The sequence below is a fragment of the Serinus canaria genome, chromosome 3 (assembly GCF_022539315.1).
Source record: "Serinus canaria isolate serCan28SL12 chromosome 3, serCan2020, whole genome shotgun sequence".
Classification (NCBI taxonomy): domain Eukaryota; kingdom Metazoa; phylum Chordata; class Aves; order Passeriformes; family Fringillidae; genus Serinus; species Serinus canaria.
Window position 1 is genome coordinate 18,833,325 of NC_066316.1, and position 26,287 is coordinate 18,859,611.

Here is a 26,287-nt window from a genome sequence, read left to right on the forward strand (position 1 = left end):
TAGCATACTGATCAATGTCTGATATCAGTATATTGGAACTGGCTCAAGACGCTTGGTCACACATAACATTTACTTTCTCTATTCCACACAATCTGACTGCCTTGTCCTTTCAGCAAAGCTGCTATCCAACACCTCTCTCCAGGGCTGGGAAGGTGTTTCACAAAACCTGGGTAACACTACAATGCCTAGAATGAAAGTGAAATTAGATTTGAAGAGAAACTGCAGAAAATCCAGAAGAAAATCCAATAAAAGAAAAAATTATTTCCCTAAAACCTAAACATGACACAGGCAAACTGTGATCTTTGAAGTGACTACACTCTTACCATTATGTTCTTTAAACAGTAATCACAGAACATAATGAGCACATATTAGTAAAGCAGAAGCCATCATTCATTACTCACTTCAGCACAGATTTTATTAAACTTAAAACTATTTCTAAAAAGCCATAAACCAGCATCAGCTAAGAATGAGCTGCACACAGACAGAACTCAGGGGGTGCATGTTTCCTTGCACAGGTAGCCTCCATGCCAGGAAGCATAAATCATGCCACAACAAACAAAAAGCTGCTTAAATGGGATTTATTCTCTGGAACACATCCACTGCTGCACAAGTGTAGAAAGATGAAACAAAAGTCACTACTGATTAACTCATGCCAATACTATTTAAAAGTATTCTATTTATCTTCTGCTCTACTTTCATCTCTATGGTAAGTAGATGTTATTTAAAAAAATCCCTTCCTGTTAAAGAATTCATACAATAGAACCAGGCAGCTTTTAGAGTGAACTGTACACCAATTATTTGTTAAATATCAGCTATGCATCAAGTATTATCCAAGACATCAATCTTGAACAAAAGAGCCCTTTAAAAAACACTGAAGCTTTTAGACATCTTACAAGTTGTGCACAGGTATTTTCCGCATCACATGAAAAGAAAACATAGTTTACTAACAACAATTAAAACTCATTAGAAATCCGCAAAACAGATTTTACCTGAGGGACATAGCAGGAATTATTATATATATAAATTTTCCAGCTATTCAGAAACAAAACAACCACAAGAGGGAGAAGAAGGGCTCGAACAGAAATAACTAGCCATCATTAGCTTACCATTCACAGAGTTCTGAGTGTTTACATGTATTACAGCACTAAAACAAACTCCACACTCTTTTCCATCAGCTAGTTATTCTTCTTCCACCTATCCTTTTTAAGAAGTTATGAAAAAGCTTATGGTACTGCCTGCTGCTGGTTGCTGGTCTTGTTTTTTATTTATTTTATTTATTTTTATGGAAGATATTTACAATCTTGTCCTGCTTTCCACAGATTTTGAATTAGCTCCATAATCTGACTGAAACAAGTGGGAACAGTTTGCACTTTGAAATGCTCTTATTTTAGCTGTTAATCAGCTGCAATTAAGGTTAGATTTTCATTGATTAACACTTTCTATTTTCAAGCTGCACTGTTTCTGGGACATTTCCTCTTTTTTTAACAAGATTTTTGGGCCCTTAAAACAAGAACAAAGTATCTATCATCCTGAAAAATTAAGAATTCTCAAGCAACTGTTATATGTATTTTATTCTTTCTTAATTTGATCCCCCTTTTTTCCAAGACAAAATGACTTACTTCCAAGCTGCCTCGTTTTATTGGATTCAGTACTAGTAGTTTCTTCAGTAGATTTTCACAGTCTGTGGACATATAGAATGGAATGCGGTACTTCCCCCTCAGTACTCGCTCCCTCAGTTCCTGTAAAATCAGAGTTTTAAAAGATGAGCTCCTGATGACACAGAAAATTTAAAGCCAGCAGAAGCCAAGCTTTCATACTGTAACTGTACCTTTAGATTCTGACCATCAAATGGCAGTGATCCACTCACTAGTGTGTACAAAATCACCCCAAGGCTCCACACATCCACTTCGGGGCCATCGTACTTCTTTCCTTGGAAAAGTTCAGGAGCGGCATAAGGTGGGCTGCCACAAAATGTGTCCAGTTTATTACCAACCGTGAACTCGTTACTAAAGCCAAAGTCTGCAATTTTAATGTTCATATCTGAATCAAGAAGAAGGTTTTCTGCCTAAGAGGAAAATAAGAGAGGAAGAGGACAACTTTTATATCAGATTAAGTATAAATATATATATAGTGCAATATAATAATTTATCAATAAATGCAAATATGTTTTTTCTAAAACAGTTAACCATCTGCTTCTTTCTTGCAGAATAAAATAAACTAATCCCCCATACGTGTTACAAGGACTGAAAATCAGGAATGTTTACTCAAGAAAATCTAACTATTAAAAGCAGCTAAACAAATTTAAAAGTCAGCTAGTGAATCAACTATGAACATTTTATATTCTGGAAGAAATAACTTAGTTCAGCTTTAGAGTGAAGTATCTAGACATCTCAGAATAGCAGTTGAAGCTATTGACAGGTTCATGCCAATTTCTGATGCCAAGGAGAGTAAATCTAATCCTAGACATCATCTACCATTATGGCAGAGTAAATGTCAGAAGGAATTTAAGACTTAAGAAGATACCGTCTGCTTATAAGATGAAACACTTCAAGCTACATGCTGTACTTGAGCATTCTGTACCAAAAAATCTTCTCCCTTTTATTATTAGTGCTTGCTTCAGCAACACCAGGGTGTCAGCACTCAAGTATTTAATTCTTTTCACACAGAATGTATTCTATACATCTAAGATTAGAGCCTGTGTAGCAATCATGTGAATGCAATGCATCACATATACGTAGATGCAAGTGTACAGGTACCTGGAGAGTCAGTAAACAGTATCTTGTATTTAGCATCACATGTAGGTAAGAAGATTAAAAGGGTGAAGTTACAGAAATACTAATTATATTATTGGGGGAATAAATTGATTTCTCAAAATGCAAGGATGCTGTGCAAGGAGTGCAGCAGAACTGGGCAATGTTTATTTATTTAACTAGGTCTCAGCTCCTGATCTGCATGCCAGCAACACAAGACAGCACCAAGCAGAGAACAAATCATACTTTTACAACAGGAGGCCAGATGTTAACCAGACTAGAGGATTCATCTTATTGCCAAACAAAAGCTTTTCAGCAAAGAGACATCTCTCATCAGATGCTGTGCACAGAATTGAGCCCAGAAAATATAAAAATGTTTCGGCTCACAATCAGAGAAGCAGCAATCTAATTGTCAGCGGATTTGATTAAAAAGGTAAACATGATTTTGTATGGGTTTGTTTGAGCTTATATTTAATAATTTTGCTTACACTCCATGAACAGCAGACAATTAACTACCATATATATATCAATGTCTATCAAGCCAATAGCTGCACAACAGAATTTAGCCTTTATCAGGAGTAAAACACAGCCCATTTTTACAAACTATATCCTGGAAAATATTTTATTTTTCCAATTCATGACATGTAATTCCAGCTGGTTCCAGCTGATGTGCCTGCAGACAGACTGACAGAGCTGTTTTCCAGATCTGACAGCCTTCTACTTCACAAAGACTTCATTTTCCTTGTGGTGAAAGCAGTACTGTCAGTGCAGCTGCTCTGTGATTACAATAGTCCTCCCAGTTCAACAGTACTCTGCTACCCAAGTGCCCCACGCTTCTTACAGGTTCCTTACTTCAAACAAAAACAGCAAGAGACCTTTTTAATATGCCAAATCGAAAGATGACGCTATTATTGATTACATGTTCAGAGCAAAAACTATGACCTGAAAAGATAAGTTCTGTGCATCACAGGATGAGCAAAACTGTAATTGGTTACAGCCTTTTCCAAACAAGTTGTTTATAATTACAAAGTAAAAAGGAGATGATTTTCCAACCAGAATAGCCTGGACAAACTTGCATATTTTATTACACATCTCTCCAGTTTAGTCTGAAAAAACTTATAAATAATAGAGTTTACCCTCTTATTAAAACCAAAAAGTCTTATCAAAAATATCCAAAGTGGTGCTGGATCTCTGTCTCATGCTGCAATATCAATGGCTCAACGTGCTGATACAGTAGAGTCAACAGAAGCAGATGAGAAGGCAGACACCACTTAAAAGTTGCTTTTCCTTCTCAGCAGCTCCATGAGAAGAGTTTCAAATGAGACAGAGATGTCATATCACTTGGAAAGAAGAGATGAAGCAAGAACACCTCCTCAAAGCCACACATTTAGCCTTTTTTCCTTTGGAAAAATATTTTTTTAATCAGCTAGGCTGACTCGCTCTCAATCACACTTTACTCTGAACTTTTCAAATGAGTCTAGCATAACTCCAGCCAAGAGAAGACACAGAGAAAATAAAATAAAAGTTATTTTGGAGCCTGCCTGGATGCCTTGCAAATAGGAAGAAGATCAGCAGCAGACTCCTCATTGGAGGTAGTTCCGTTCCTGTGTGAATGCTGCAAAGCTGTTTTACATAGGCTCGAGAGGATGGCCTGTGACCTGTGTGTGCTATGGAACTAAGAAATGGAAGAGAGGTGGAGGCTCTAAGGGGCTCTGGGAGAAAAAGCAAGATGCAGGATGCTGAGTAACTGCAGGGGTTAATGAGGCAAGATTCAGTCACATAGCTGGGCTGAAGGAGCCAGAGCTAGACAAGCATGAAGAGATGGCTGTACTCCCAGCCAACCAAGAGAACTAGTGAAGGGCTTGTCCTGGCTGGCCAAGAGGTCCCTGGGTGCAGGCCTTCTGCAAAGCTCAATGGAAGTGGCTGCAGTAATCTCCAGGGAGTTTGACAAAACATTCACAGGCTCCAAACCATCAGGCAAGATAGAGAGGAATTTTTTTTTTAATCAAGATTTCAGTGAGATCAAATCCTTTTTTCCTTCCTTGCATTCTGACTTCAGAGTGCTGGGCAGGCACCTCCACCATCAGATGACAACACTCCTGGGGCAGGGACAACTCAGCAGAAAAGGATGTATTTATTTGTTATCCATCCTCAAGTGCACATGCAGGACCTGGGAGATTTCCAGGTATCAGGGAACAGATTTGTAAGAATGAGGTTGAAAGAGTGCTGCAGTGCATTATAAGATAAGACAAAATATACTGGTGAAGAAAAACCCTTGTGAAAAGCTGAGGTTGAATAATTCCTAAGTACCCAGATACATTAGTAAGAAAGAACCGACACCAGTGTTTTCTTTGTAAATGTTCAAAGACATCAAAGCAACAGCACAAGACAGCTTTTAAGTGGGTGAGGATGATGTCCAAGTCCCATGATACTTAAACTTGGCATGAAGACAACTTCAGGCAAGGCTTAGGTTGTACCTGTATTGGCTGAACTCTTAATATAGTCTGGTGGTTTACACAGCTACCTTACTAAAAATGATTTTTAAAAAATCAACTAATTTCTGTTTACTTTTAATTGATTTTCCTGCCCAAATTAAACACTAGAATATACACCAAAAGCTCAAAGAGATTAACAACTTAATGTTTTTCTTATAAATCACTAAGGAAAGACTGTTTTATAAATCCTTGCAATATCCCTTAACTGGAAATATTTTAAATAAGTAGTGATGGCTGGTATCAATTGATCTTCTGCAGCTTTACTGTGTAGATACCAGCATGACAGCAGGTATAATTCTTTGGAGAGCATATCTTTTTCTTAAAGCCAAAACTGGAATGAAAGTAACACATGCTCTATTCTTGTCTCTTCCCTGTTCCATGAGGCAAGCTACATTATTTTTGCACTTCAGGAAATTGAGAATGAAATACAAGTGATAGTTCCTTCATTCACATGTTTGAGGCATTCACAAGCAGTGGTAAGGACTAATATATAGAATGCAATTTAGTCTGTATGATAGGCAGCAAAAATAAAAGAAGTTACAACCTACCTTAAGATCACGATGAACTATGCATTTTTGATGACAATACTGTACAGCAGATACAATCTGAAACAAAAGATGATCAGTGAAATATTTTATTTCAACTTCACTATAAGTTTTTGCATATAATTTAGTAATTTTGTTTCCTGATAATATTCACTAGAACACAAGAAATGAATAAATACAGTGTTTATCTTAAAAAAATATTCATCTAAGTTTCTTTCATTAAAGCTTAAATAGAAAAACTAGAAAGTCCCTATAAGCAGCTCATTTTCCTGCTAAAAAGAAGTTTTATACATACCATTCAAGATAACTGGAGAACCATATTTTTAAAATGCAAATCACCCAATAGCAATAACTACTGAAAGGAAATTAATCCACCCTTCAAGAGTAGCCAGATACATCAGCTCAGATTTTATCTTCTAAAATATCAACTGTCTATCTTTGCAATTCATCCCTAGCAGAACAACTCATTCAACATTTTCACATCTTTCACATATACAACAAAAACCAAGTCTGAAACAGCAAGTTAAGAGCAGTTTCTTTAAATGTTAATTATATAACTTAATTCTGAAAAACACCTAACTTGATATATTTATCTGATTAAAGCTCTTCCAAAACAATCACTAGAACCAGAGTAAGAAAAGGATTAAGATGAGAAAGTCTGTAATAAGAATATAAAAGCCTATTACAGAATAGCTTTAATACGAAACAGTGACGTGACACAGCAGCACCTGTCATCATATCAACATCTCTAGATAGAACAGCTGTAAAATTCTAAAATATTCAGAAAAGGATTTAAACCTCAAGTGAGTCACAATAAAAAAGTGACTCTTAGGAACACTGACTAAAAGAAAATGTAAAACAATTTTATTATTTTTAGACAGTATATAGGAAGCAAATATTTTTTTCTTCTGCGATTTTTTTCCACTGCAGCTTTAATAAACATTATCAAAACAACTTTTTGTTAAGTAAAAGAAGTTTGCTCACACTCACATCTATCTGAAAGCAACATAAATAAAAACAAACAAAAAAAAAAGAATGGACACACTAATTTCATACCTGCCTGAATTTGGAACGAGCCTCTTTCTCTTTCATTCTTCCATGTGCAACTAGGTAGTCAAACACTTCTCCTGAGCATGACAGGGACAAAACATCAGTATTATTTTTTTTACTATCACACACAATCAAAACATTTATGCTTGAAAATAACACACACCCCATGGTGCTCCCCTTCTTGAAGGGAAAAGAAATAGAAGCAACCAAGAAAAATTCCTTTTGACTTTTCACACTGGATTTCATTTAGACAAATAAAAACTAAGAAGTAAAAATGGAACCCTTCATATAGGACTTCAATTTTTAAAATAAATTTACTTAGCCACTGTGAAACAAACACAATCAACCATGAAAAATAGTCATATCATAAGACACACTGGGAATCAGGCAACTTATACACCAGATTTGTTTTGCACATCTCTAGTGGCTTCACTTAACGCTATTTATATGCTTTCGGTTTATTCCCTCTTATGCTTTTCCTAATAAAGCTGCTCAAATGCCTTTCAGATCCTCATCTTTGCACCGTCTCACAATAGCCTTTCCTAGCTGGTCACTGGCGCTGTGCTGGATTCTCCTCCCACATTCAAACATTTCCCATTCAGATGCTAAGCAGCTTCTCAAGCAGGCACTCACTATCCCTCTCACTATGAGCCTGTTGGTTCCCCTTCCTGTGTTACTGACTCCCATCCCCGGATCCGCCTCTTCAAGCGCTTTGGCACACATTTGCAAGATAAAATGAGGCACCAGTGCTTGCCTAAATATAGCTGATAAGTATGAGTGGAGAGTTTTTGCCAGAATCTGTGCCAGATTATCTCTTGATACTGCAGCAGGAACCTCAGAATGGGAACTACCCTTGAGCACAAACTTAAGAGGTTGCTTAACAGAATCAAGAAATTCTGCCCTGAGAGGTCTGCTGAGACTGCTCTGAAGGCCAGATTGAAATTACCCATTAAATCCTTAAATCGTTTCTAGGCATGTAACTGGCATTTCAGTTTATCCTTAATGCACATTTCAGAATCCACTTACCCCCACTGGCATATTCCATTACCAAATACAACGTCTTTTCAGTCTCAATAACTTCAAATAATTTTACTGCAAGAAAAATGAATGAGAGAGATTGCAGCCAGGAAAAAAAGCACAGCACAAACAAATAATTATACTCATGGAATGAGTATAATTTATGGCCAATGATAACACTAAATCATACAGAAACTTTATATCCTTCAGGTTAGCATTCTTTTGAGAGGGAAAAAGACCAAAAATTAATTTCTAAATCACAGTTGATAATGAAGCATATTAATTCACAATTTTCTCAGAAGTTTATGCGCACTGTACAAACGACTTCATGCTGAAATTAGTGTTTAATTTGACACAGACTTAATATAAGATCATACAAACCTCCCCTGTTTTGCTAGCAAGCTGCTCACAGTCAGAAATCCAAAATTCTGACCAACTAAAAACCAAGTGGATACCAGAAATGTTAAGTCTGACTTTCCTCAGATTGCAATAAAACCACTCATTTAAAACAAACACACCCCACCACCATTCCCAAGAAAACAAAAAACAGCAGAAGCTATGAATGCTGAAAAAGCAACAAACAATTTAAGGGATGAGAAGGGAGCGCCTAGCATGTAATAACTTGTACACCTCGTCCATACCTTGTATTCAACAAGCCCTCTGGCCAATTCAGGACCATTAACTGTCTCTGGAACAAGACTGTCCAGCCCTCCTCAGCCAGAAGAATTGTCATCACAAAGTAGGGCCCTGAAGCTGTGGGGTAGGTGAAAGAACTAAAGCAGAAAGGGAAAATTACATACTTGGTAACTCTAATTTTCTGGAAATATCAGTCAGCAGGAGTCTTTCCTAGACTGAACTAATGGAGTTCTGCTACTCTCACCTAAAAAACTCATGCTTTTGGGTCTCAAGAATAATTTCAATAGAAGAGGGGAATTGGGGTACTTGATAGACTGGAGGGCTCACATCTACTCTGTAAGGCTTTTCTGGACTGAGCAGTTTACTTCCTCTGAGCAAAATTCTTGATGCAAGTAGAGTCAATAAAAGAGGGGAGAGGATGAAGCATTTACTGGATGCTTACTGTCCCTATTAGCTCCAAAAAAAGTTTAACAGCAGTACATTCAAATACAGCCAAATAGAGTATAATGTAAACAGTATAATAGAAAAATAGTCAGCAGAAATGCAGGGCTCCTACCAATATTGGGATGATTCAGAATCTTCATTATTCGTACTTCTCGAAACAACTGTCAAGGAAGCAGGACAATTTCCTTAGAATGGGTTTATTAGGGAAAAATTACACAAGATATGCAATTTTAAATGGCAAGAAGACAGAAATGGCAACAGAAAGTAGCATTAACCTGGAGTTCCACATCAACCAAACCCCACAGATTATTCACACAAGTATTCACTCTCTTTCTCTGATTTCACTGGTGACTGGCTAGCCCAGCCAACTACCCCAAACACATCAAAACTGTAGGTGAAAGTACAAGGTGCAGCTCTTGATAGAAGTCATGCACAGATGTTCAAATGGAATAAGCTACCAGGAATTCTGACATCCTCCAAGTCCTGCTGCTCCACAGAGGTGAAGCAGGCAAGTTTGCTTTCCCCACAACCACCAAATTTTACACTGATCACAAGCAGCAGTGATGCCCCCTCTTTCCCCCTGCGAGTCCTGAAGATTTATCACTGCTGAAAGTCTGCTGTATGACACTGAATCACATAATTATAAACAACTGGACAAACTTAAGCCCTTAGTATATACACTTCACACAAATTTTTTTATTTTAAAACAGAAACAAGAGGTTATTGGTCTTAAATTTCTACCATTCATGGCTTTATTAATTAGAGGTGCATCAAGACTAACCTAGGGGCTCAAAGGAAAGAAGGCAAATGAAAGAAATCAAAAATGCCTATGTAGTTTCGTGCTGTGTACTTGAGGTTGGCAATACTGATAGGCTTGCACTGTTTAACTGAACACCAGAGCCCCTATTTGATGTGCTGCACACTCTTTGGTCCCTTACTGGGCTAACGTAGGATGCTGAAATAAATGAAGAAACTCTCACTCTTCAGCGTAATACTTAAACATTTTGGAAACGCCTTTAGAAACATCTTACAGTCCTTAGAAAGAAACAGGGCTCAACACATCAAGTGTGTTGTTGCTGTTTTGTTTCTCTCATGTTGCAGAGACATCTCACCCTCCATATTCAAAATTAGTCCCATTTGATCAGATGCAAGCATTGCAAAAGGGCACAGTGATGCAAGGCAGAGACTGAACAGCTCCCCAAAGAGTAGCACTTTAGGGTATTTTATATTTCTAAAATTCTGCATTTATTCTACAAGTTAAGACTACGGAACAACATCTTATTGACACTCAGTTTTTGATAAAGTATGATTATTACAGCTCAAATAATAATATTACAGACGAATACTTGTATTATTTAAGTATTTCATGCCAGTTACTATGCATTTGGCTTATAGATGCCATTAAAACAATTTCAGAGGGAAGCAAAGACTACAAAAGCATTTCTCTGAGCAAACACAAACAGATGCAGTTTGCTTATGTCCAGAACACAAAACAAGGGTATGTAATATTATGCACCAGAGTTAACTTCAGCAAATTTCTCTTCCTCATTAAATCAGACATTGTTAAGGAAAAACACCACACACCAGGATGTTCATTGTGAATTTGTTGGTTTTTTAAGTACTGGAATTTGTTGCACAAGAATACATTTCTCAGCTAAATCAATATAAATAATCAGAAGCTAACAAATCTAATCCAATGGATGGTACAGCATCAGAAAAGCTCCTAAGCGGGTAGGTGGAAAATCAGTTCCTCCCCTAAAGACTGGAAAGATATTTCATAACTTAAGACAAGTCTATGAGGTATATATCATAATTTAATGCTGGTATAAGAGGTACAGCAGTGAGCCTTCATAAACTGGATTAAAATGAGACTTCTATAGAAAATAATTTCAACACTCACATTTTTATATTGAATGTAAAGTACATGGAAATTGGAAAAAAAAGATGTGCATTATTCTATTCAATATTGCCAAAAGATTTAGAAGTTTACTAATTGGTTTAAGACTCTAATTGGTTCAAAATTCAAATTGATTTTACAGCGAAAAGAAATTTTGTTGCACAAGTGGTTCTGAATAAAAGCCTTAACAGTATTTGAGGACGTGACTTTATATTGCAACTCCGCATTCCATGAAGCACTACTTTGACATTAATCTCCTCCCCCACAATTTGCCCATGTAGAAGCATGCTGGTCATACACATCTGCAATGCCAATAACCACGTATTTACAAATAAATGCAGCTTTAAACAATAGCCACTACACCCCTCAATAACACTCAGGATAAATACCTCTATATACAAAGAGATGTAAGCAAAAAGACCACATTTATTTCCTACAAAGCCAAGTTGGTTAAACTTAAAAAATCTGGACAGAACAGCGATGTTTGTTTTCTGAGGACAAGGTAACCTGCTGTAGGATCATGATCTATTTTACTGACAAAAAAATAACATCTTCAGAATTCAGACACACCTGTATTTTCCTGAGCAGCAGTGTCCTTCTCTCTCAGAAGGTGTGACTTATCTCCCTGACTTATCTCTTCATTCTTAAAAAAGGCTACCATTCAAAAAAAACTCTTGAACAAGCATCTCCTTGTTAGAAAGGTGCTGCACCATCAAAAGCTTTACTTATAGAAAGAGACAGCCAGCGCCATACTCGTTTTCTAAAATTTGTAGTTAGGAAAAAACAAGACTTGAAAAATTGTTTCCCGTGCTTCCAGCCTAATTTTTCAAGGCATAAACTGCACAAAGCAAAGATCTGCCGCACCATTAATAACATTTCTACTTGCTGCCAGATTGATACCTATGTTTAAGATTTACTTTAAGTTACTACAAACTGAAAATATTCAGTTAACCAAGGCTTTGTCTTCTTTGAAAAACATGCTTGAAAGCTGCTCTACTTTCTAAACTGTTACTGAGAAGGGATGTGGCAAAAGGAGCACAGCTCTCAATAGGTAACACATTGAGATTGTTCCAAATCTTCCACACTACTTTACTTCTGTTCTGCTTTTCTCAGTGACAGAAGGAACTTAAGTTAGAGGTTTCAAAAATGTTCAAAGAATAAAAAGCTTGCTCTTGCTGACCCCTAAAAGGGGCATATCTGAAATAACCATTTCCTAATTAAACCTATTAATAAATAAATAAATAAATAAATAAATAAATAAAGGCACCTGCTCCACTAGCAGTTTGCAGAAGAGCAACAGAATGCTGTTTCAGAAACATCCCTGGTGAAGCCAGTAGAAGACAAAATTTTCAATGTAGCAGACATGAAAAATAGACCAGCTATTTTGATACAAATTTGTCTTATGATAAAACCCAAATACTTACATTTGGAAACAAATTACAATAGTGACAGTGGAAAAAGCTAAGTCAGTACAGTAAGTTACTATCAAGATTGCAAATCAACAATAAAGCCAGCTCTGCTCTAAGCAGATGCTCACTGAGTACAATGGTAACCGTATAGTGAACAAACTGAAAAGAAGTAGAAAGGGCAGGACCCTTAATTCAACACAGGTTTTCTATTTAAAGAGGTAGAGGTCCTGGAGTGAGAAATACAATCTAAGTTAAGACATTAACATAAGCGATCACATTGCATGGACAAGAATGCAAAATCAAAAATTCACAAGGTCAGCTAACTTAAGCCATCAAATATTAGGCCATTGCAAACTAAAGTAACTCTGTCTGAAGTATCCCGTGCATTCAACAGGGCATGAAAATCACTGGTGAGCAGCTAGGAAGAAACGAAACACTCTTTGCTTTTATACCTGTGACCTACTACAGACCCAGCTTGTATAACACTTCCAGCAAGTGAAGTATGAGCTCAAATATTTCTGTTTACAAAACAGAAGGGTGCATGCGAAGACATGATGACTCATTTCACTTGGGTCAGTAGCAAGTACTGTAGCAAAACTGACTTGCACTCAGTATCCTTTGTACTTTGGTGAATGGAAAGGGGATGGTTTTGTAAATGACCCTACACCCAAGATAACCAAAAATTCGTCTTGCTTGATTAATAATAATCAGTAGTGATTGAAGATCTAAAAGTTTTGCTGAACTGCAAAACTTAGCAGCTTTGAAGTTCTAGAGGCCATCCTCTCAACCAGGAGAATTTAGATGGGTTCCAACTCAGGAGTGGTATTTTTGTGCCAGCAACATACTCCAGCATCCTCTATAAACCTTCATTAGATAAGTGTCTGTTCCTATCAACACAATACTTCTATCACTGCTTCCCATTCCCAACACTGACTCTTGAAAAAACCCAACCACTTAACAGCCCTTTTTACAGTATAAGCCTGATGACAAAATCATAAAACTTCACATTGCAGTGATACTAAATAGTACAAAGAGAATCACAAACAAAATGTAATAGCTCAGTGCAGAAAGGAAAAAAAGTGACTGATTTCATAGAAAAGAAGAAGAATTATTTGACTAACAATCCCAAAATGACCCACTAAAACACTAACAGAAATTATCTTAAGCATGCTAATGAACCACCCTCTCACCCTTATTTGCCTTGTATTTACAATTGCTTCAGTGACTGAAAAATTGTGTTTAAGTTTACTTTTTCGGGCAACCAGTATTCATTCATTCAGCCACAGCTAAAGACCTACAAAGCTTCAAAACAAAGATTATTTTTTCTGAAAACCATAATCAGTATTTTACAAATGAAAACATGATACCAACAAACTACCCAATTTTTCAGTGTGAGCAGAAGATGCATGGGATCAATATATTAAGAAGTTACTGAAGAATGAAATTCCAGTTATATCATAAATTTAAATGTCTATCCTTAGTTCTACTACAAGTGGCTTCTAACAGTACCTGTTTGTCTCGTTGCCAGCTTCCCACTCAAAAAAACCAAATAACAGCACCAGTGTCCTATTGCATGAGTATTTTATGTACTATTTGTGCAGTGTGACAGCATCTTTTGTATGCTATGGAAGTCTTATTTATACTTGGAATGGTTTATTGAATTATTATTGAGTATTTTTGTATGAAATACAACTTAACATTATAACTATTGTCCCAAAGCTGAGTTTTTCTAGCTTCGTTTTCTGGAAAGTTTTAACATATTTTAGCTTCTCATTGCTCAACAATGAGACAAACCCAGCCCTTCAAGTGTGAACACCAAGCTAGCTAGGAAATAAGCTACGTGAGCAGCACAGGATTTCCACAATATGCTCTGTCACACACTGTCCCTGCAGGTCTCTCTTCTCTAGCTCAAATATTAGCAAAGAGATTTGCTTAATGCAGGATATAGGACTTAACAGCAAAGCCTCTTCATGGTCTGCACAGCAGGTTGAATTAAAAAAAAAAATCCAGGAGAACTCACACTCAAGTACTACAAAAGAGGACATTAAAGCAAATAATGTATAAAAGAAAAAAAGAAATTACAGCAAAGCTGTTTATAACTCCCCATAACCAAAATTACACAATAAAATAAATTGTAGTAGCAGCCAGAGATAAAAGAACAGCAATAAGACCTGGCCTCTCTCATTTCTACAGCTACAAACAACAGCAGTCTAGTATTTGTAAACAAAAAATACCCCAAATTTTTATAATGGGCATCCTCCAGTAGGACAACCCATTTCTGTGCTTTAGCCACAACAAAACATACCCAGAGTTAAATAGTAAAAATCCAAAGCAAACAAAAATCCCCAAGGCTTTGATAAAACCTTAATCACAATGACTTTGAAAGACTTCTGAATTTCTATCTACAGTCATAAACAACACTGTTTTGATTATATTCACTCATTTTGTCAATTCTGTGCACAAAAAGTAATTGCCACAGGTCCCCTGAGTTTAGGAAATATTTTATTAAAGCTGAAAGACTATGAAGACAAATGTAGAAAAGCCCATTAAAGCAACAGAAGTTGGTACTCTAAGTCCACAAAAAAACCAATTAATACATTAAAGAAAAATATCTAAGAATATCATCCTTTACAGCATTAAATCTTGGTTTAGCATGTAGACAAGCTGTTTGTATACCTAACTGGAAAGAAATGTTACTGTTGGCAAAGAGGAAAGCTACTGGAGGAAGGAAGAGCAAAACAACAAAGCTCAGAGAGGAACCACATGGAGCCACTGCCCTCAGACAAATGAATGTGCACATTATAGCAGGGAGACTACGCTCTCCCAAGGTCACACACAAAAATGCTGTTTAGCAAGATAAGGGGATCAAATATTTCTGTCAAGTAAATAAAGGATCATGGTTCAACTGTTTACAGAATTTCAGATGTTACAGTCTACTCTTACCTTTTGCAGGCTAGTAGGATTTAGCTGGGTTTTATCTATTATTTTCACAGCAACCTTGGGAAAAAAACAAACAGCTATGAATTACTAAACAGAAGAAGTTTTGAACAAAACCATACTGCACCTCTGTGAACAAGAGCATAGATGCACCTGTAAAACACGCATGTGTGTCTACTTCTACACATTTCATCAAGAAAAATTCTCAAACCTATTAAGATTTACCAGCAGGAGCTTGGAACTTTGCCACCAAAGAATCAGTTTTATACATCTGTCTGCATTTGGACTGAACAACATTATCTTGTCCAGGCCCTCTAAACATGAGATTTATCTATTAACAGATCACCAATATCAATGAAATCTGCCTATCAATATGTTTCTCTTCAGTTTTAGAAAAGCTTGGGGATGAACAGACACCTTCCCAGCCCCAAAATACCGTTTGATGCAAAACAAACATTTTGATCCTTTCACCAAGAAGCTACATTTTAAAGAGGGGGTGAGGTGGGTAGGTGGTTAGGTGGAAACTCAGACATGTCAGGTAACTTCTTCTATATGCTGAAACATCCTCTAGAAGAAATACTTATTATAAAGATAGCCAAAGAAAACAAATCAGACTGTCAGTCTTCATTTCAAGGCTTACCTCTCTTCCAGTAAGCACATGCCTTGCCAGCTTCACTTTGGCAAAATTTCCTTTTCCTATTGTTTTCAGTAAGCGATAATTTCCAATGTGAGGATGCTCCTCATTTGTGGATGTTATGGAGTTCCTACATCGGGGGATGTTTTGTCTGCTACTTGACTTGATAGGCTGAATGTGGGGTTCAGTATATCCATCCACAGAGGTGTGCTGCAAGGCAGACAAAATAGTTGGGAATTTAGCTACTTGGATTTTAGACAATTGAAATAGAATAGACCACAAGTATAAAAAGATGCAAAGGGGAGTAATTTAACTTTTACAATATAACTGATAACTCTGGATGGTAGCCTAATGGGCTCTGCCTTTGGGCAGAGTTTGATACATGTCTCATGAAAAAGTCTGCAGAAAGATTTTACCAGCTCCAAAAGCAAAACTAGATACCTAAGCAGTAATCTACAATCCATTACAGACTCTTTTAAACATGCCAAACCACACAGTATAGCACTATGTTGCAAATAAATTTGTCTAATTATAATCAAATTTAGTCTTTTAAAAATACATTATGCAAAATATATTTGTACTTGGGCATATTTGGAAACAAGGTTTCACTCTTTTTTTGTTAACTTTCTTCAGTCAAATGAAATTACTTTTTTTTTCAAGTAAACTTTTTTCCCCAAACATGTTTGCATCTTTTTAAGTTTTTATTCAAGTAGCAAACTATCTACACCTTTATTTAAAAATAACTGTTTTTTAAAACTCTGTGAGAATGCATAAAATATTTCAAATCTCAAAAGTCTGAAGAACTAAAAGGAAGTTATTTTTAATGCATGCCAACACATCATCCCACATTAAATGTTAGTCACTGAAATCTGTTTCTGTACTCTAACTTCCAAGTATATAAGGGACAAGTTACAGATGGGGCTTGGAATTGTTCCAAGGAGAAACCAAAGTAATGAAAAATGCCAAAGGAGTGCTAAGTATTTCAGTATTTCAAATACTTTCTAAGAGTGGCAGATGGGTGCGAGCGTTTAACAGGTAAAATTTAGCTTCTAATCTTTTAAGTTACAGATTTTGAAAGCTGGCACATACTGGAGGTAGAAAGAATGTCTTCCCAGAGCAGTTTTTAGATTTGTAGCAGAAAGGCATGCTTACTCCCAGCTAAGCATAAAGCATCAACAGACACTTGAATATTACCTGAATTACCGATTGCCTCAATTAAAATGTGGGTATCTTTTTACACAGCACTAACAAGCCTGATCCTAGGATCCTTGACCTTAAGCTGAAAGCAGTCTGAGGGTAGCTGGAGTTTTACTGCTTCTCCCAATACCCAACCTAATGCTGGGCTGTGCTGATCTCATCCATCATTCCTTAAGGAATTATTTTCATATACAACCAGAATTTAAAGAAGTACTTCCAGCTTCCGCCTGCATTTGCTGGGGACTGAAGTCAATCCCCGCCTGTAAACACTCAGGTTTACAGGCAGTCCCACTGAACCAGGCAAGATTATTTCAGGACATAAGCAGCAGTGGATATGGAAAAAGTAGCAAACAGCTGCAACACAACCGGAAAAAACAAGAAGTATACCACAACCAGAATGTTCTTCCCAAATGTAGCACAACCCGGCTTACATCACCTCCAGCATTATTAATTATTCACTATAGCCAAGAGAACAGCCCTAAATATAATTTTGTTTGTCTTTTCTTCGCATGAGTCCTTCTGCAAAATACTACTGTACTCCCACTAAACTGTTTTCCAAATTACTGGAGAACCAAGCACGCCAGGCATGTTTAGATTCTGTATATCAGACAAATTTATTCAGCTGTGAAAGAACATGCTACTAATAGTATTTATTGTTTAGAAGCACATCATTAAAATACTCTTTGTGGACTTTGAAAAAGAAGATCAAAAGAACAGCTCCAGGCAAAAAAGGCTCTGAAACATTCCTTCAGCACTGGACACCAGGCCCACATGTGATAAACCACTGCCCAAAGAAAAGTCTCCCCTAAAAATACACCCTGCAAAATCAGTAACTGTGTGGTGCTAACAACAAATACTGCACCTGTACTTAGAACCCCATCCAGGGCTACAGCACTGTGCTACGCAAACAAGTTTTAGAAGTCTTTGAGCCTCTTAACTCACTGAATTAGATCTCCACTACAGGAAATACAATGCCTACCAGAAGCATTGACAATCCTAATATCAATTGCCATTCATATACTTCAAAGGATTAGACTACGCCCAGCAGATATCTGAAGGGATCTCTTTGAGAAACAATTGGATAGACTTAACCAATGCCATGAGCAAAGAGGAAGATGCCTCCACGGAATAGACTATTTCAATGCAGACTGAACAGAGAAAGCATTATATAGTCAAAATAACAGTATAAGAGTACCAAACTTGAAGAGGAAAAAAAGAGTAATAAGGTTCATGGTAATGATGATTCTGGATTTTGGTCTTTTTGTGAGAGAAAAACGAAGCTTCTCTGGATGGTTCCTAATTATTCCTTCTCAAACACATTCTCTTCAGAGTCAACCAACCATTCTCTCCAGCTATGCCCAAGGATGACAGAAATGATGCATAAAGAAGGTCAAATTTCCTGGTTTTGTGAGCCACACACAACTAAATAGATACAATTTCTGAATTTGAACAGCACTGAATGAAATTCAAATTATTCTTGTAACAGGCCTCTTCTGCACAGAAACAGCTTGCTATTGTTGGAAGGTAAAGAGAAATCTAAAGTAGAAACTTATCAACTTCTAGAAATCAACATCCAGTGAAATTGAAAGAAAAGATTAAGAAGTTGAAAAAATTATAATCAAGGTCAAGTAACATTTATCTAAGAGATTATTTCTAAAGAATACTAAAGCTGAATTTCACAGAAGTATGCAACATCCACATTGTCTAGAAGGGCAGGCTACATAATTTTCAGATCCTTCTGGTCCGTTACAATACATTCATTCATTATGCATCAGCTACTATGTGGCTATTTAAAATGTCATTTCAGTAGAACAATCTCTAAATTCAGAGAAGTTTTTCAGGGCACTGGAAACAAGGGGGCTGTAAAAACCAATACTTGCCTTGAAGTTCACTGTCATCAAAAACCAATTCCAGTCAACCAGCTGCATTTCCCACATAGGATTTTAATTAGCGGTTCTGTTATTTCACTAGATACCCTGATTTTTTTTTTTTTTATAAATATATACACACATATATATAAAGTGTAGTGGGAAACACTAACTTACTAGTACACCATAAACATGACTCAATAGATTCGATTTATGGCAGTGTAAAATCAAATCTCTAGAAATAGACACAAAATTAGGTGTTTCTTAAAATACAATGCAATATTAAACAAAAATAGGGTGAAGCAGTAACAAGCTTAGAGCTGAAACAGTTTATTAGAATATTTAGATATGTTGCACATTAGGTACTTTAAAAGAAGAAAATGTGTGCAAAACAAAATCCCCCTTTTCAGGAATCTCAAAAAAGTATTTCTAACATTCAATTTTAAATTGCAACAGAAGAGAGCTCGATTAACACTTACTGCTTCATACTAGGTCTGCTTCTGACATATTCCACCAGGGTTGTTACAGAAAGCCAAGGGCAGTAAGACCACAAGAGAGTTCATCTGACCCATTGCTTCTCAAAGCTGTAATTTTCTTTCTTTACCCCAGGTAACTTTGCCAAAGCAAGATGACCTGATGGCCACATCATCTTTAAGAAAGTGCAGAAGAACTAACCCCACCAAGTAGGTACAATGTGGGGGATTCATTACTTTACATATTCAGTATCCTTTAGCCACTTACCAGCCACTGGAATAGTACTCTCAGGGATTATACATGGTAATCAAACTTACAACATCACCTATATTAAGTGCTGCTACAGCTTGGTCTTATAAATTCCCCCAAACCATTCCAGTCACCAATCCACAAAATCTTTCTCAATCTAACAACAGTGAAGGCCTCTATAGTCCTTCATAGTAAGAGGATAATTTCCACACATCAATCTGCCTACACCTCACTTGATTAAACAAGCCTCTTAGTCCTGAATTTTCCCCATCTTGATTTATCACAAGGCAAATTCCTTGGTAGAGCCAGCCCATGCAAGTAAAGTCAGCACATACAGTTCTACAAAACGCAAATTATCACACTTTTCTCACTCAGTATTTTCTATCCTGTCCTGGACATGAGTATCTTGCAGCCAGTTTTTATATTCATAACTCCTACAATTTCCAAGCATGTGCCATACACATGAGCATTTATAACAGCTGTCGTATTTTTCAAATATGCAAATATTTTTCAAAATAGCTAGCCCAGACAGAGGGTATCTGAAGGGTTGAGAAGAGTCTTCTAAATAAGCTCTGATCTGCAACAGTTTTGCTCTTAATATATGTATATTGTAGGGGGAAACATTCCTTACTAGTACAATATAAACATGACTCCTGATATATTCAGTTTATGTCAGTATAAAATAAAGTCTCCAGAAATAAACACATTAAAAATACAATGCCAGGAAAGGAAAGAGGACAGAGGTGTGAAATACTGTCCTGGATGTCCAGCTACTGTCACTAGTCTTTAGGACTTAGAAGCTTATAGCAAGCCACCTCAACAAAGATTTTTGCTGAAGCATCAAACTGAACTGAAAGAGTCCAATTTTTTGGAAGCTCTTGGTGAACCTCAAAGTAGAAACCATCAGAGATGCTCAGATGAGCTTGTTCTGCATCATGTGTCAAGAGCATGCAGGTGGTACAGGTATGATGCAAACTGCACACAAATATAGTACCTGATCCCCCTGTTAGGGGCAGAAGAAACAGGGGATTCCCCCTCTTCCAGGTAAGCCTCACATCTGCACAAAACCACACCTTACTCCTGCCACATGTATCTATCACATCATACTACAATTCCTAAAGCACCTCTGCTCTAATAGAGCACTATCTAATATTTCTTCTCAGACATGTGAAGTGAACTTGGCCCTTCCATGTGCTTTGGAAGGGCCAAGTTAAAAGACTGAATGTACATGCATATGATTTTTTAAATTTCCTAAGTGCAATTAAATGCATACTAGATTGTGAATGAATGATAAAAACTTTCCTATTAAAAAAAACACCAAAATGCAAAGCAACCAACCTTCCCACTGAAAGAGGGGATAATATGCAGGACTAAGCTCAGAAAAACCAAAGCAACAATGGCAGTGAGGAAAGAAGTACTTGGAGTTTTTATATCAGATACCAAGATCAGTGCATGGCAGACAAATAAGAGAATCAGACAAAACTGTGATAAAATGTAGAATGTACCCATCTCCTGTGCCTGCTTATGCACACTTCCCAAAAGTGCGAGAAAACAATCCAGCACATGCATCCTTCTCTTTTGATCACTTACATAATATGTAAAAATGCCAGACATGATCTTCTAGAATAGCTTGAGTCTATCAGCTATAAGATAAAAAAATTTGAAGAAAGCTGGCCTGAGTCAAGCATACACAAACATTTCACTAATTGATGCTGCAACTCTGAAAAGTATTTTATAAAATACTTTAATAACTCCAAACTATACTTCCTTTTTCTTCCCAGTTGTACTATTGTGTACCTCACAAAAACAATTTCAATGGTAACAGGAAAACATTTCTACTACAAGGTGAAATAAAATACCCCAATGCCAATAGACAAATAGTGCTCCCTCCCCAAAAGCAGACATGTACAAGAGTGACAGGTAAATTTATGATGAGCATTGAGTAAATCTTAATCCGTGCTTGTTACTATGGTATCTAAGTGCCATGGAAGTTTTTTGTTTGTTTGTTTGGGGTTTCGTTTTGGGTTTTGTTTGTTTTTTGTTTGTCTTTTGAGTGTTCAACATATGTGAAACACACAGAAATAAGTTTGACAACTTTGAGACAGAATTGTTTTTCTCATCTCAAGCTACATAGGATGCAATGTTTACAGCTCCATACCTGAAGCAATTCAGGAAGAAAACATGCCATGATCTACCAGTGCAGAAACAGACACAGCTAATAGGAGTTTCAGAAGTTCATACTAACTCTCATTTTCATGTGGTTACACCAACCTGTATTAATCCAGAGCATGATACAGTATGCTGATTCCCATTTTTTTTAAACACTGTAGTAACATCATGTGGAAGGGTGGAGTTCATTATCACATGGATTCACAGATCCTTTTTATTTGATAGATGAAAAACCTTAGAAATGTGCTGGTCCATCCCCAAGATGATAGCCAAAGCATTTCAGAAAAACAAACAACTCCACAGCATGAAATCAGGTCTTGTAACCTGAACTCAGCTTACATGTTTCCTCCTCTCCCTGGGCCTGAAGCCCTCAGCCTGGCCAGGCGTGCAGGTGCAGCAGAACAGGACCTTCCTGCCTTTGTTCCACTTCACTCAGAATTGGCACAATTATTTCAACCTGGCACTTTCCTTCCTGACTCATCCCAAACACATAAACAAGATTTTCCAGGGCTAATTCAGGACAGCCAGCCCATATCATCTCCATTAATTGCTAGGATAAAATGAAACCCTCCCTGTAGCCCCATGAAAACTGAGACAAGCCAGCTAAAAGCTGCTGCAGTAAAGCACAGGTGGAACCAAAATGAGGGGGGGGAAAAAGATAAAGTTTTTGTAAAATCCTCGTTTACTCATTTTTGTTATTTAGCTCAGTACTAAAAACTACCACCTGCCCTATCAAGCAAAAGAGTAAAACACTTCCTATCTTGTCAAAATAAAATGTCAAATGTCCCTCACCCATGCAACCTAAAAGAAAATTGTTTTTTGAAGGAAAGCACTTACGGGAAGGAAGAGCAAAACTATTCCTGCAGCCTCTTGGACACATCTAAACACAGCCCTTCACAGACAAGAGTTCTCTCAACTTTCTTGCCAGCCACTGCTCTTCCCTCAGAAGGTGAACAGTTTACCATGCCAGTCTTTTTTGACTTATTTCATGAGATCTTAAACCTCTCAGCACAGAGCTCCCAGTGAGCATTCACATCTCTCCCAGGACATCCTGCCAGCACTTGGAGGCACAGGCAGCTGCAGGGCACTACTGATTCTGAATGCCACAGCACTCACAGTTTGCTCAAAAATCCCCTGTGAAACAAAAAGAAAACTAAATGCAAATGTTGGTTGTTAATTGAACCAACCAAACAAGAACAGGAACATACCCAGAAAGCAAAACTTCCGGCAAAGGAAACTGGCAAGAGTTTTTATTGCACTTATAAATGATGCAGCCAGGTCATTTTTCAATCAGCCTGATGAAAGGCAAAAGAAGGGAAATATGAAACAACCTACAATTCAGGATCATGTCAAGCACATGGAGCTCCTCAAGCATTTGCAGGACTCAAGAAGTAGAAAATGCTTTAATATCCAACTTCAAAACTGAGAGGAAAGGGCTGTTTCTACAGTCTAGAGACTGCAATCCTGAAACCTGAGGCTTGCCTCCAGACGAGGGAAACAGCAGCAGGAGGCAAGATTTACTCACAAAAGAGCCACCAGATTAGAGTGTGAAGCATGTCTGACACTCAGGATCAAACAAGTGCTCTTCTGGGTCAGCTGAGGTTTTCCTACAGAAAGAAAGGATACAGCAGCTAATTGTGACCAGGCTCTGAATTGCAACTCATTCTTCCTCTCAAAGTTTATGAAATGGACATTTTTTCCTTATCCACTGCATACCTACAACAACTCTGGATGAGTCCCCACGTGTCACGATGGCTACTGAAGCTGATCCCATGCCCACACACACAGCCACAACCTCACTACTGCTGGGGCAGCAGGACACATGGACAGAACAGGCAGCCGTGCCAGAGAAACCATTGCGACTCTTGCCAGGGTCACCTCTGGCTCCCTGAGCACAGGCACCCCCTGACACCTCCCCAGTAGCAGCACAGGCCCAAGGACAAAAGGCAACACCCAGCACTGGGAAGACAGGATCACATCTGCTCTATGTTAAACTCTCATGGAACTGCACTATCAGGACAGGAACATGGAAAAGAAAATTGATCACACTACTTTTCTTGATAATCCAAAGGCAAATTGACACCAGTAGTGAAACTTAAGCTAGGAGATACTTATTCTAATTCCACAACAAGGTAAAACACACAAGGACTCAGAAAAGAACCAAAACCAACACAACAACAAAAATCCCCCAAAACACAAAGAGCCCCAAACCAACAAAAACAATCCTATAAACAAGGCTTGCTTACTCCTGTGGTTTACCCTCAGAAGAACACACAATGTGAGCTCAAGAAGCTCCCCTTTAGGGATGACATGAGTGGCAAAGCAGCACCCCAACATTTTGCTACACAAAAGAGAAAGTTCATCCTCCAGCAAGCTGGACAGTATTTCTAAAGTCTTCATATACCTATTACTGGATTCATCCAGTAGATCCTATGACTAATTCATCAAGACAGATCATCATCTCATTTTGAAGACTATCTTACCTCAAGGTCTTATTAACTTTCTGAAGTAAAGCCAGCTTCTCAAAAGTGAAGAGATGACCAATTAAAATATCTAACCTGATAACAGTACATACTAATTGATGAACACATGTCCTAGAAAAGAAACTGTCTCAGGCAATGCAGGACTCTGGAATGTCTGAGGACCACATCAAGCCCTGTTTCAAACACTGTTACCCAATGCTCAGCATGATTTTCCCATTTTCTCTTGACGTTGTTCTTTTAGGGATCTTGGAAGTCTAATCTAAACAGTACAGAGACTCATCTTAACAATTCCCTACGTACAATACAGTACATGCAAAATAAATGTAACTAGAAGTAATTCTCAAAATTAACTTGTTGCCTAGACAAAAGAGGGGAATAGAAAGCATGCATCTACAGCAGATTAACAAGGCCAATCTCAAGCCCTTCCACAGACCCTTCAAAGGAGGGCAGGGAATCCTTCCTGACCTGAAGCGCACTTTAATGGCTTCTTGCACTAGAGCAGACCAGTTTAGTTTCTCCGTCCCCAAGGCTTGATAATGTGCTGGTCCACCACCCTGCAGCCAAGGACTTCCGGTGTCAGTAACAAGTCTTGGCTCAGAAGACTGGCCATCAGAGGGTCTAATGGACCTCATCTGTCAAGAACATACAGTTTTCACATTTAAGCCAGAATCTCATCAGACCCAGCATTCTGCAGACTTCTCTTTTTTTTTTTTTTTTCATAAACACAAGGTTGACTCTGAGGAGTAACACATACTTTCACACAGGAAAACCAGAACACCTTCCTAAGAGGAGGAAGCAACTTAGCTGTTATGGACAGCAAGCCTGCACTCAAGCAGCATTCAGTTACAAGAGTTTTGTCTCCTGAGAACAGGCTAGCAGAGCATGACCTGATAGTGGGAGATGCAGATAAAGTTATAAGGACTCCACTAAACTTAGTTTATGCTTTCAGAGACCAACTGTGTTTTACAGCAGAGCAAGATTATGACAATGTATCCAAGTCAACTGGCTAGGACATGGTGAACTCAAACAGCAAAATGAAGTCTGTTTTGCTGAGTGCTCTCTACCTTGTTTTTCATTTAAGTGTTAATTAACAGATCAAATAAAATGTCCTCAGTTGAGCGGTAGTAATTATTTACCTTTATCTGGATAATGCTATACCACATTTCAACTTAGCAAATATATTTCCAGCCTTGCACAGATTTATGCTTAACTTTAAGCTGTCCAAACAGCATCTGGCCCTTGCACCTATCTTATGATCAAAGAGTGTGTTTCTCACAGAGCTCAGACTACAATATCCACAGAGCCCCTTGTTCCTAAACTCGTGCAACCACCCTGTTTTAACCTTTGGGCTTCAATTATTCATGATCACAAACTACTGCAATGTAGCATCCCAGAAATACATGCAACTAGGAAGCTAAATTGATATATGGAAAAGAGGAAACAGCAGCAACATTTCTCTAAGATTTTGCAAAGTCTGTAATAGAGCTAGAAAAAAAAGAACACATTTCTTTAGCTGTTTTACCCTGAAAGATGCAGTGATACAGTAGATAATTAATACTGATAACCACACACATACAGCACATAGATGTGCTGAATTCAAACCACGAACAGAAATCACACATGAGTGTAAAACTGAGATGTAAAAACCAAGCACAAGAAAAGGAATGATCAAAACAAATTTAACAGACCATGTAACATAATTTGGCTAAGGAAGTAAAAGAAAAAACAAAAAACACAGGATGCAAAGAAAATACTAAAACCAGTAGATACTGCATTTACCCAGACCATTAAAATAACAAGTTGGGAAAATGTGGAAGAAATAATGTACACACACATATATAGGTAAATCTTAATAAAACAAGCCAAATAATCTGTGATTAGAGGTTTAAACAAATCTAGTATGTATTCATAATGAATACAGTCATTAAAATAAGCAGCCAATCCAACACTAAGAAAAAAGATGTATGACCCTCTCTAAAGTCCTTGACAATCTGTGGGTGAGGAACCCCAGATACTCAGCTATGGGCTTTACA

The 26,287-nt window shown here is 37.5% G+C and overlaps 1 protein-coding gene across 3 annotated transcripts in view; it reads right to left on the reverse strand.

The window, feature by feature from the left end:
• MARK1 (microtubule affinity regulating kinase 1) overlaps positions 1-26,287 on the reverse strand; it is a 55,800-nt gene that overhangs the window by 17,213 nt on the left and 12,300 nt on the right. For 2 of the 3 annotated variants that reach the window (XM_030236249.2, XM_030236250.2), the window contains exons 2-9: positions 15,821-16,024; positions 15,187-15,240; positions 9,050-9,098; positions 7,867-7,932; positions 6,847-6,917; positions 5,794-5,850; positions 1,829-2,065; positions 1,620-1,739 (exon numbers count right to left, since the gene is read on the reverse strand). In XM_030236249.2, the coding sequence (XP_030092109.1) occupies positions 1,620-1,739; positions 1,829-2,065; positions 5,794-5,850; positions 6,847-6,917; positions 7,867-7,932; positions 9,050-9,098; positions 15,187-15,240; positions 15,821-16,024 (858 nt within the window). Of the gene's footprint in view, positions 1-1,619; positions 1,740-1,828; positions 2,066-5,793; positions 5,851-6,846; positions 6,918-7,866; positions 7,933-8,498; positions 9,012-9,049; positions 9,099-15,186; positions 15,241-15,820; positions 16,025-26,287 lie in introns of those variants that run through there. The other variant, XM_030236251.2, reaches the window with a different exon arrangement.